The 12,187-nt window shown below is 38.0% G+C and overlaps 1 protein-coding gene across 7 annotated transcripts in view; it reads right to left on the bottom strand.

The window, feature by feature from the left end:
* Positions 1-355: 355 nt before the first annotated feature.
* LOC139979526 (transmembrane prolyl 4-hydroxylase-like) overlaps positions 356-12,187 on the bottom strand; it is a 44,858-nt gene continuing 33,026 nt past the window's right edge. For all 7 annotated transcript variants that reach the window (XM_071990460.1, XM_071990474.1, XM_071990453.1 and 4 more), the window contains exons 3-10: positions 11,141-11,219; positions 8,602-9,076; positions 5,584-5,641; positions 4,566-4,705; positions 4,231-4,321; positions 3,200-3,338; positions 2,254-2,362; positions 356-1,265 (exon numbers count right to left, since the gene is read on the bottom strand). In XM_071990460.1, the coding sequence (XP_071846561.1) occupies positions 1,085-1,265; positions 2,254-2,362; positions 3,200-3,338; positions 4,231-4,321; positions 4,566-4,705; positions 5,584-5,641; positions 8,602-9,076; positions 11,141-11,219 (1,272 nt within the window). In that variant the 3' untranslated portion in view covers positions 356-1,084. The remainder of the gene's footprint in view (positions 1,266-2,253; positions 2,363-3,199; positions 3,339-4,230; positions 4,322-4,565; positions 4,706-5,583; positions 5,642-8,601; positions 9,077-11,140; positions 11,220-12,187) is intronic.

Consider the following 12,187-nt stretch of genomic DNA (forward strand, 5'->3'; position numbering starts at 1 on the left):
TTTTATAATTTATAGCAAAAGAGAAAGAAAAATAATAGAATGAAAAGGTTTCTCAAATATAAATTTGTTTGCGATAACTATTTAGGTCTAATGTAGCCCAATTTTCTTCATACGAAATATGAAGTATATATATCACAAATTTTAATAAGCAAAATTTGAAAATGAAAAAGAACGACAGTACTGTTTATCATATTCCAGTGTGGAATGTAAAAAAAGTGAGTATGCTGATGCTTCATAAGCAATAAGAATATATAACTATATACAAAAATGTAACTTGATTTTGAATTTTACATTCTCCTCCTCCTCCTCCTCCTCCTCCTCCTCCTCTCGTCAACCTACTCCCCTCCCCCCTCCCCCCGTCCCCCTTCCGCCCACCATCTAACCCGGTATTAAGAAGACCAAGAAAGTTTACGCAAAATTTACTGAGTCAGTGTTGTGCTCAGCAGTCTGATTTGCCCCCTTATTTGATATCGACATTCTCATCATTCTCATCATCATTATTATTGCTTGTTTCATTGCTGCGATAAGAATGAAATATATTAACTTTATTCGAAAGAGCAAGTTGTAAAACTGTATGTTTTTTGTGTCATGACTGTACCCTTTAATTAATTGGCAGTTGTCGCTCCTTGTTTTTACTGATTGGAGCCCTTCTACTGTTTACTGAAGTAACTGTAACATACCTATTATCAGCATAAAACCGTCATGTCTAATATAAATTGTGTGATTTTGCAGAGAAAAGCACTAAGTTCATGGTCTCAATCGGAACAAAATAGCATCATGAAGTTGTTCTAGCTTCTGCCTTTGTTTCTTTCTTTGTTAGTACGTCTCATTTGGTTTTTATGTAACATCTCGGCCAATTGAACAATTCAAATTCTAAAATGCCATAATCATATCTATATGTATAATTCAGCAATATAGCATATGAATGAATACAATTAATTAACATAACCCTATTAAGTCTTTTATCTGTTCTAAAAGCTTGTTTTCCTTTTTAAGTTCTTAATGGCACCGGGTGAATCATGCATTATTTATGGAGATTACGTCATTCTGTCAAATGACGCGGTAGCCTCATTTATAGTTCTCACTATAACTCGTCATGTGACGTCATAGATGCAGTGTTGCTCCAATCCTGAGGCAACTGACATGTTGATCGCCTTGCGTCGTCAATTGAAGATACGTTGGTGTCATTAGTGGGACGACGGTGAGTAGACTCATCCTCTGGAGGCGAACCGTTTCTTATCCTGTCTGCTAGGTACGCCATTTGCCTGAAACATTGAGAGAAAATTACACCATCTGGCTTTGTAAAAGGGCCTTCAATGAAATTAAATAATTTATATCATAATTTCATATTTTCATAATTTCATTATTTCATTATTTTCATATTTTCAGTTTTTTCATATTTTCATTATTTTCATTCATAATTTCATTATTTCATAATTTATAGCAATCCATTTCATGTTTTCTACACGTATTTCTGAGATGTTCACCGTGACCATACAGGCGGGCAAATTTTAGTAATAATGACCAGTTGCTTTTGCGAAGAAAGTCAATGGCATCGACACAACAAGGAACTAAATCAACTGTAAATGCAAGGGCGTAGGAACCGGGGGGGGGCTGGGGGCGCCAGCCCCCCCAGTGAAAAATGTGGAGGGGCGGAAGTATCATTCCGCCCCCCCCGCTTCGCAAGTCAGAAAACCCCTTTTTCATTTCCAAATGAGAAAAAAAATCTCATTTGGACCACCAAATTGCATCTAAGGCCAGGTGAAAATACAAAATTAAGTTTACAAAATGGAGTGGGTGTTGAAGTGTGCTATATTGCACCAAATTGCATCTGAGGCCACCTGGAAATGCAAAAAATTCCAAAGGGGAGGGGGACACCCCTCCCCTTAGACCCCTCCCCCAGGCCGCCCATCAGTCTTCAGCCCCCCCCCCCACTCAAACGTACCTTCCTACGCCACTGTGTAAATGCATCACGAAAAATTGACAGCAACTTATTACCGAAAACATTCTAAATGGGCCTGCCCTTCCACTTACATTCCCCGGTATCGACCCTCTTCACACATTCTCATAAAATATGTGTTTTATTCCTGCAGGCTATTGGGTGAATTAAAATTGTTAACGACGAAAAAAATACATAACCGATTTAAATATATCCAATATATAGGTTAGTCTACATAAAGTTAGAATAATGAAGAACGTTCTGTTTACCAAGCATTGACAAACAACTTTGTTATCGATGTCAGAATAACTTACATATCATAATTATCGTCTATGTTGATCCAGTGATTAGCAATCCATTTTTCTCCTTTGATGACCTCACAACCGCCGTGAAGAGAAAATTTATTGATGTCACCGATCCATTCTAAAGGTGAAGATGGCATATTGGTGCATGAAATGAGGGAGAACAATGGCCCATATATACATGGACACTTTATATTTCTTCATGTTACTGCTATTGTTTGTAAGGACAATACCTTCAGTTAGGGGTAGTCTTCATTCTTTCCTTGAAATGTCCTTTGGTCTATCAATACATGTTTTCATGGGCGCAGATGCTGGTGGGAACAGCGGGACGCGTCCCCACCAACTTTTTTTTCAGTGGTGGGGACATGATATACCGTGTCCCTACCAATTTGTCTTGACCAAACGCTGCATTTCAAATCCCCCTGCATTGAACTTTGGCCCAGTGCAAATGACATGCAGCAGTTCTCATTTTATTATATTTATCTACGGTTGTTAAATATAGGACGGAAACCGCATTTGCGGCAGTCTATATTTGTTTTCTGGGAGAGGAAACCAGACCCATCGTATACAAAAGTCTACTTGGATTATTTGTCCCCTTATTTTTTTTTTTCTGCAGACGCCCATGTATTTCCCCAAACTCAATTTCTAAGCCATAGCATCTAAAACTTAAGGAGGTTTGGGAGCATCATTGGGTCTGGGAAGTGTTATTTCCGGCGATCTGTGAGGTATATTTGCCAAAACATTTCTTGAACGCTACGCGCGAACTTGTGGTGGCGCTCCGCTGAGATATAGTATCAGAGAACAGACACGCGTCCACACCATTATCCAAGACTGATCTGCGCTCATGTATGTTGTCACAATCAAAAGAGAAAGATCTGCAAGGATATTTCAATTAACTTCTTGTTAGCTTTACACCTCACCTGTATTTAACTATATATACACTCTTATAAAGACTTACCGTTCTGATCATCCAGATTGTGGTTGTACCACATGATGGCTGTTCCTTTTCGGGGTTCAACAACTAAGTTGGAATCGTGGCAATGATTGGTCAGGTCATAGATATCATGATGTTTTATTCGATAGAAATGATCGATGCCCTAAAACACAAAAACAGGAAATCCTGTTACCCTCTGATGTGCCAGCAAACCTTTAATTATATTTCATTGTTATTTTTTATATCAAATGAATATTGTGAAAACACAGTGAACAGAATAAAGTGGGGATTAAAAAGGCGAATTGTGCCGTCCATGTCCAACCCCCCCCCCCCCCCACCTATTCCTGCATGCCCGGTTCCTCCATCGTTTGCTTCTATTGAACTTGTGAACTTTTAACAAAGACGTAACTTAAAGACAAGATAACATTTGTTTTTGATCATGAAGAAAAGAGAAACGTATTCTACACATCATGCCGACATTTACTTTCGATTGGTAATTAAAATGAATTACAGGTTTCTACTCAGTAGTGAATAAGATGAGGCAATTATGCTGTCATGACATAGTTACCATATATACTGACCGTAATAACGCGTCATAATTTGTCATTCAATTGGTTTTATAGTTATAGGATCTCAACTCTTAACGTTAGGAGGATGTGTAATTAATAATATACCAACATATATGTATACATCAACTAATATATGACTCCCAACTGTCGTGTAATTGGAAACAAAGTTTGACCATACGCAAAAACAATCAAAAATAAGAAAAATGCTTTGCTAAAACCTTCTTTTTCCCTTCTTTTTCTTGACAATGTGTATATATGAGACCTCATTCGTTTGTTTCTTGTTCACTTTTAGTACAAAACAAAACATAACAAACTGGAAATGTTTTTCTTTTATCTAAAGAAAAGAATGGAATTTTCACCAAGGATGCTTAGAGTATGTTCTTCTTCATTCATTAATTGGTCTATTCTTTCAAAATGCATAGTTTGAACTGGCGAACTTTCCCACAAAATACCGTAATTAAACTACGGCATACACCATATACATACCTCTTCTGTGAATGTCTCATTATCAGCGACTGGGAAGGCCGTCTGACCGCCTCTCTCGGGTTCGGTCAAGTAATATAACACCGTCATAAATCTAAATTGTAAGTTACATGAAATGAACATGTTTTACCAAAAATTATTCGAAATATACAGAAAATGAGTGATTAAATTAGTACTAATTGTCACCGGGAATTTGATTGGAGTTAACTGTCATTTACTACTGCATAAATCCAACGAAAAATGCATAATTGTCTTTGTTAATTATAAAAAAAAAACGACTAGGGGTAAGTTTACCATCCTCCGCATCCACCTCATTGACTTTACGAGTTTGAACTCACCTACACAATCTGGACTTCGGTGGCTGACCGTCACTTGAGTTAGGATAAAGATGGTCGGAGTGTTTACAAACACTCTCGTTGTCCAGCGGCTGGGAGTCTTTATGTGCATGGTAATGACCGCTTCGGTTATACTGAACAACCTTAATAAGCAAAATATGAGGGCAAATACTTTAAACTATCTTCTTTTCTGTTTTGCTTACTTTTTCCCTGGTTTTGTTATCAAATAATTTAACCCGATCTTGAATGGGGAGGGGAGGGGAGGTGATGGAGGAGGGGGGGGGGGGGGGTGGAGTAGCATGGGTCCCTTGGAAGGAGATCATTATAATATGTCATGAACAAGCAAAAATATCTTTGATGTTTTCGCATTTTTTATGGAGAATACTTCCATACCTTCCATTGTACATTTTTATTCTTCGACGATCAACTTTGCCTGTAGATTTTACTGGCAAAGTGTAAGAAAGTGTTTTTAAAATCAACCCTGGTCAACTTGAATTTTGCAATGTAGGGATAAGTACAGAGTAAATACTTGAACAAATGCTACACCGTGAGTGTAGAATATTGGAAAATAATATGCACATATAGGACAGTTATATAAAGTGTATAATTCAGCATGCAAAAATCCTGGCAACCATACATACTTAAGATGCAGTAGGGTGATGTATGTGGAATTACAATCCACTTTAACATCATGTTAGCTTCTGATTTTTCTTTTTTCAGATAAACAATCAAGGATATCAAAATTAAAACTTTAATCAGCCTTATTAATTTTCTGAAAATTAAATCAAGTACAGCCGTCTTCCTCTGAAGAAAATCTAGTAACAAAATACTAGAACTTTTCTTTCATTTTGCATTTTGATAGATTCAGTACAACTGTCCTGGTATATAAGCGAAATGCATTTATGCATTTGGTTATAGCGCCATCTTCTATCAGTTACAGTTCGCATTGTCGCTTTGATGACACTGCCTCCCTCTTCCTCTGTGGTTATAGCATTGGAAAAGTAATTGACGAAGTACTCACGTGTAAAAGTTCACTCGAATACACTATTTCCTTTTGAATCCCAGTTAATGCTGCTACTCTGCAGATGAAGAAGGAAACAGAAAGAAAGATATAATCATATGTTCCTATTATCCTCTCGAGCAGTGAGAAGATGTACAGGCTATAAGCTGGTAATGTTAAAAGTATATTACATGTATGTGATTGCAGTATTCAATGATAAGTACGGTGTCACTGGGGTGGACATAATCACATCAGAATATGCGGATATGATGGCTTATAATATCACAATGTGCTAGAAACATTTGGTATGTCTATGGTGAATTAAGTACATAACAATTAATTGCTATTTTGGGAGTGATTTAGACGAACAACATACATCTTATTCGTCTGTGTTTTTATTTTGACATCTATTTTTCTTATACAAACATGGAACTATGCGGTCAACTAGACCATTAGTTATGGGAATAGACTGGTCTGGATTTATTCGGTTCGGGGAGGTGGAACCAAGCGTTTCAATGGGGGGGGGGGGGGGACCTTTCATCAGAACCTATACCAATTGAACCATTAAAGATACAACAGTTTCACAAACATTGTCACTTTCAAATCACATTAAACTGCACAATCCACAAACCGTATCAATCAATAAATTAGCTTCCTGTGAGATTTGGTGCTATCGTATATTATTTGCATGATATATATCATATCGCCGCCGGTAGGGTAGCTAGCGTTTCCGAGGCCCCCTACAGTTCATTAATGTAAAGACCACAAAGATCTGCCTGACTGAATGGCTGACAGTTGTGATGTCTGAACCAACTATTGGGGGCTCCGGACATTGAAGGGCCCGTCTACGCCTCTGCCATATTACAACCTATCTTTATAAGACGGCAATATTTAATGTCCAAATATTTGGGATCCTATAATTGTGGGCCCGGTGACCCCCGCTCTAAATCCGTTACTCTGGAAATGCGGGATGCAAGATTCTAGCATGTTTACAGCTGGACGTTCAGTATAATCTTGCTGATTTCGTGATACGCGAATTCTTGCACGTGGTCGCGAAGATAGGCGTGACACTTGACATCATGTGGTAGAAAAAAATATTAGGAAGGGAAAGGCCTTAACTAATGTTTACTAACCTCATTTGTGAACAATGCTGTTAATAGAAACTTTAGGACATATTTTTCACAACAAAGAGTTAGTGTTAGTATCAATGACAGACAGTTCAGCATGAATGAGTTGAGCTTTAGGCCTGTATTCACTATACCAATATTTCGTCTCTACTGACTTATGACTCTGTCAGTTCATGAAATTAAAATGTTCACAATAACAGTTTTCATTCCCATATTTCATATGTTTGGCACATCGTCTCTTTAAAGTATAGCTAGTCCGTTGGCGCACGACACACCGAAGACGCATTGTATAGAAAGATCATGGAACCGAGAGAGCCTATGAAACTACGGCAGTTGGCACCTCGATCATCGCTATCACTAAACAATGGCTACAAGACTGTCCTGTTGGTTTGGTAAAGCTGAATTGACGAAAGGGAGTGTCTCCCCTGTCGACTAATACGCATGTGTTGCATATGATTGCGTTCAGATTCACATAAAAGAGATAAAAACGGTACAAATATAGTCCTAGAACTTGGAGAATTATGAAAAACAACCTGCATGAAAAGAAACTTGTAGAGACCTCTAATTACGTTTACGCGTCTATCTCCGCGTGAGTGTGTCGGCCGAGCGGGTGGGGTGGGTGTGGGTGGGGTGTGGGTAAAGGGTCCTCGATTCTCAATGCCTCTCCCTACATACAGCGATGTTAACTCATATATTTTATACAGACACAACTATCATAGGTTTACATTGAGAGCATATAGGCCCCTTAGCCTACCGTATTAACGACTTCACATATTTTTGTCAAAATGGCTTGCCGCAAGGTTTGCTCGATTATAGCTTCTTGTGATTTCACTCAGATGTAATTTATCGTCTGTTGTGTTTTGTAACGACTCTTTGTGGGCTGACACATGCAAACGAAATCATCTATTTATTTATTGATATATTTATGCTCTTTTACACCGATGAGCCACAAGATTATTTTATACAACGAATTTGTACCTGCAACGGCATCGCAAGTTGTCAAACTTTCTTTATAGAACACTCGTTTACGGTACATATCACTTTGATCGATTAACGTGCTATCAAATGAGAATGAATCACTTCATTGCCAGGCGTATACGTTTGCTGTAACATACGTATGGCAATGTAAAGTAGTATCTCTCAGGTGTTTGAAATAAGGTGTTATGCACTTCTGTCAGAATCTGAGCACTAAATTCATACGAACTCTTTTATTGCAATGTATCCATGGCAACTGCCGCCTTCGAAGCCGCAGAGAGCGTTTCGACATTTCACGGATGGTAAAAAAAAGGTTATAAAAAAAGCTGCGCTATATAGGCTTTGGAAGTCAGTAGAAAGCGAACTAATCATGCCTATAATTACTGCATTACATCGTGACTGGTTAAGTAGAGAAGAGAACTATACAGGAAGGCAACGGCATGGGTGTGGGGGAGGGGGTGGGGGTGGGGAACCCTCTCTAAACCGCCATCAGCGTTGTTATAGTATGATGTTGGTTCTAAAAATATGCTTCCGAATTTCAGGTTCAGGGGTCACGTAGCTCCTTCGTTTCTGACCCGTCACTTCTTAGTTGCCATTCCTGATTACACTTCGATTAATTATACTTTCTTATTACCGCAGGTGTTCCTCATATTGGCCAAACGAATACAAGGTACAAAAAGAGAAAAAAGTCTCGTTCTAACCAAAATTGTTTAACTCCCCCCCCCCACCCCATTTCCCATCATTTCAGAAAATTAAAACAGAAAGCCATAATAGAGAGTGGGGCGAGGGGGTTTGCTAGTGGCCACCCTTGTTTGAAACAATTTGGTCGTCTGGAAAAGTATTTCAAATCTTGAATCTATCGAAATGGTCGGCTTACAGTATGAATTTAACATGTTAAAAGATAATAAAATAAAGTAAACATGAGGTAAGTAATCACCTGTTACGTAACATTCCCTCGGGGTCATAGAGGTCATGTTCTAGCCTAGTTTGACAACTCTTTCGGTCGGATCCTTTTCTGAGTTTTTTCAATATGTTGGTCGGCAGAGGTCTCATTTTCAGGGCCCTTGTCAACCTTCTGATGTAAATTTCTGCTCCTGGAATCAAAGAGAATTCTTCGGGGTCGAGTGATTTGTTGGAATCAAGGTCCACTACTGTTTCCGTCAACAGAAAGGAGAGTTCATCGTAGTTAAGCTCCACCTCAAAATATCTTAGCATAAATGGTGCCATTTCGGTCATATTTAACTTTCCGTCTCCATCTACATCCGTCTCCGTAAAGAGTTCCGCCATGACGTCATCTGCATCCATGCGCTTCTTATATACTTTGCGTTGAGTAGCACTCTTCTCGAGACCTTGCTCGAGAGACAAGTCTATGATAGCATCACATTCTTCATCCGATAAGAAATTTGGTATAACTATGAGATGAATGGAGGAAAAAAAAACAAGTTAAATGTACAAACAAAAACTCGAAAAACAACAACAACATACAAACAAACAAAGGAAAACAATCGAGGAAACGAAATAAGAAAAAGTTAAAAGTTGAGAAGTTAGGGTCGCAATTCACAAGTAGTATGTGAGGATTATCTGTGGTTTCGTACGATGCAGTCATATAAAAGTATTGTAAACTCAGGAAATTCGTTTAACTTGATGCTTGCTTCAAAAAATAACCTAACGATTTCTCTTCGTGGTGGCATATATAAATGCATCAAATTATAAGTTGAGTTCAATATATCTTTTTTGTGAGAGCCGTATAACGTCCAAACACACCCAAAGGCAACTTTCGCAAATGAACTGCAGTCGAAGTTATGATAGGCCTATAACATATATATTTGTTGACAATAATTACCTTATATTTAAAGCTTGCTTGGATGAATCGACCATAAATATAATAAACCATAAATAAAATACAAGTTTCAAAAGTGACAATAATGTTCAGAATTCAACCCGGGACAACCTCTGTGTCATGTAAAAATCGGCGTGCGGCTCTACAGCCTCATTTATACGCGTTGAGACTTGTAACTTATTATATGCGCATGGTTAGTTAAACATCACTAACAATGACTGAAATGACGTCATGGATCTCTCGGCGAACATCATTTTCTCGCGAATTTTTTCGATCTGCAGTAAGACCACGTGCTACATCTTTGCGGAGTTTAACGAATCAGGAAGGGACTGGTTTATTACAATCACGCGACAACGAAAGATTTTAGACTATATATTTTCTGCGCAGGCTATCATGTTTAGACGTGAACCAAAGCTGAGACGACATCCGTTCATGACTTCAGGTGAAAATGAGCAAGCCGACCCTCGGAAAAAAAAATAACAGGCTTTTACCATGCAGCAGACATCAAATCGTGTTTGCCCCTCGAGGGAAATTTGTCTTAACATTGGCAGTGCATAATGCAAAAAGATTACGAAATTATGAAAATGGTTCTTGGTATTCAAGTGTTCTATTTCCACGGCTGCAATCGAGTCAGTCTGACGCTTACTGCTTCTTTTCTTTGCGATATACACCAGTGAAGTAAGCACGTATTGCATGCTCTTAAGTTTTCCTTTTTAATGAAATGGAAGTCGTTTGCATTCGCGATATAACCTTTTATGGTATTAAACACACGCGCAACCATCATGGACAAATACAGCGGAGCATAACTGCCGTAGGACATACTTCACACTAGTACAACATGCCCATCGGGGTATAGACCAGACAGCCGCGCTGGCAGGCGATGACGAGGGTAAAACAATCTGTTAATCGCATTTTTTCGATATTGCTGAAGCATTAAGAATGTAAGTTCGTTTCACGAACATATGTTTTAAGTTCTAAAAGACGTTCAGATCACTCAAATTAAAAGTCCGCTTTAATTGGAGTGAAGGGGCAATTACGGTACTATTTGGGAGGGTGAGATTATGTGAGGAGCGCATGCTCTCAGCCACCCTACTATCCGCCTGTAAATTGATTGGGCGGCGAACTGGAAAATATATATATATATATATATATATATATATATATATATATGTATATATACTTCAGCAGACTATAAACCGCGAGAGAGAGTGTCATTCGGGTCGACACGAGTATTCGATCTCAGCCAATTAATCTGACTGGAGCATAAATTGCTACCGACTCAGTGACCCCTACCCTTTCCCTAACCAGTGACGTCAGAGCCTTGAAACAAGCGGCGCATATAGCGCCTCGACCGACACTATAGCACCTTCCGTGAACATGCGGAGATCGGCACCTCCGGAACACCAACCTAGTGAAGTATTCGGCACCTAGGATCCAGCGGCGAATCGGGTACGAGACTACGAGCACGTGTACTTTTAGTCCATGGGGGAGCTGTCACCGAGACTGTCATGTGTATATATTATGTGATGGCTCCCTTCAAGTTCTCTATATGGTTAGGTATTTGGTTATCATAGTTCAATAGATGTTGTGAATTTGTAGGCGGATTTTCCAAATTTCTTGGTAAAATGATACTCACCAAAAATTGGAGGCTTTAAGGCAACTGTTTTCATTTCGTAATATTGACCTTCAATCTCGATCTTTCGTATGTGGCCAACCTGTTCAGAACAAAGAAATATATATGTATATGTTTATATGTTTATATATATGTGTTTATTTATATATATATATATATATATATATATATATATATATATATATATATATATATGTATAAGTATATGTATATGTATATATATATATATATATGTATATGTATATGTGTATATATATATATATATATATATATATACATATATATATATATATACATATGTATATATATAAATATTTATATATATATATATATATAAATATTTATATATATATATAACTATATAGAAAAGGTGAGTGATCAATATGGTGTTTATTCAATGGATTTGTTTCAATCCCTTCCAGAATCTGCCAATTGGTACATATATCCTGTAATTAACGCGATGCTTACAAATAAGTGATAAAATCTCGAATACAATACGATTAATCATGTGATTTTATAGATAAAACTCTATATAACAGCCTATTGTTAGCTAGACCTATAAATATTAAAAGTCATTCATAGAGCAATCCAGCGAGGTTTGCCCAACCTTGACATTTACTATAAAAGCGGGCGTAGTCATTGGCAAAGCGATACAGATAAATATACAGCACTGAAAACCTTGTAAACACCATTGAGCTGGGAGACATAGCATTATTTAAAAATGCACAGAGCGAATGAGACGAAAGTCGCCATGCCATGCCATTTAAACTCAATTTGAGTTTTAGCTCCCTAATAAATGTCATATCTGTAGTGCTATACACACCTTCATTTAGTAAAATGTTGTAAACAATTGATAAGACATGCATACAGCTGGCTCGTAGCCAGAAGTTATGAATTTATCAATTTAAAGTATACGCATGATGGTGGCTCAGATGGGGCGGGGGAAGTTGTACAGTTTTCAGCAAGGGGTAGTGGTGGGCACGGTTTCCCATGCCTCGGCCTTGTCATGGGCCTGGCAACCCGTAAGTCTTGAAGAAGAGAGAAATCTAT

Source organism: Apostichopus japonicus, chromosome 2, assembly GCF_037975245.1.
Source record: "Apostichopus japonicus isolate 1M-3 chromosome 2, ASM3797524v1, whole genome shotgun sequence".
NCBI lineage: Eukaryota > Metazoa > Echinodermata > Holothuroidea > Aspidochirotida > Stichopodidae > Apostichopus > Apostichopus japonicus.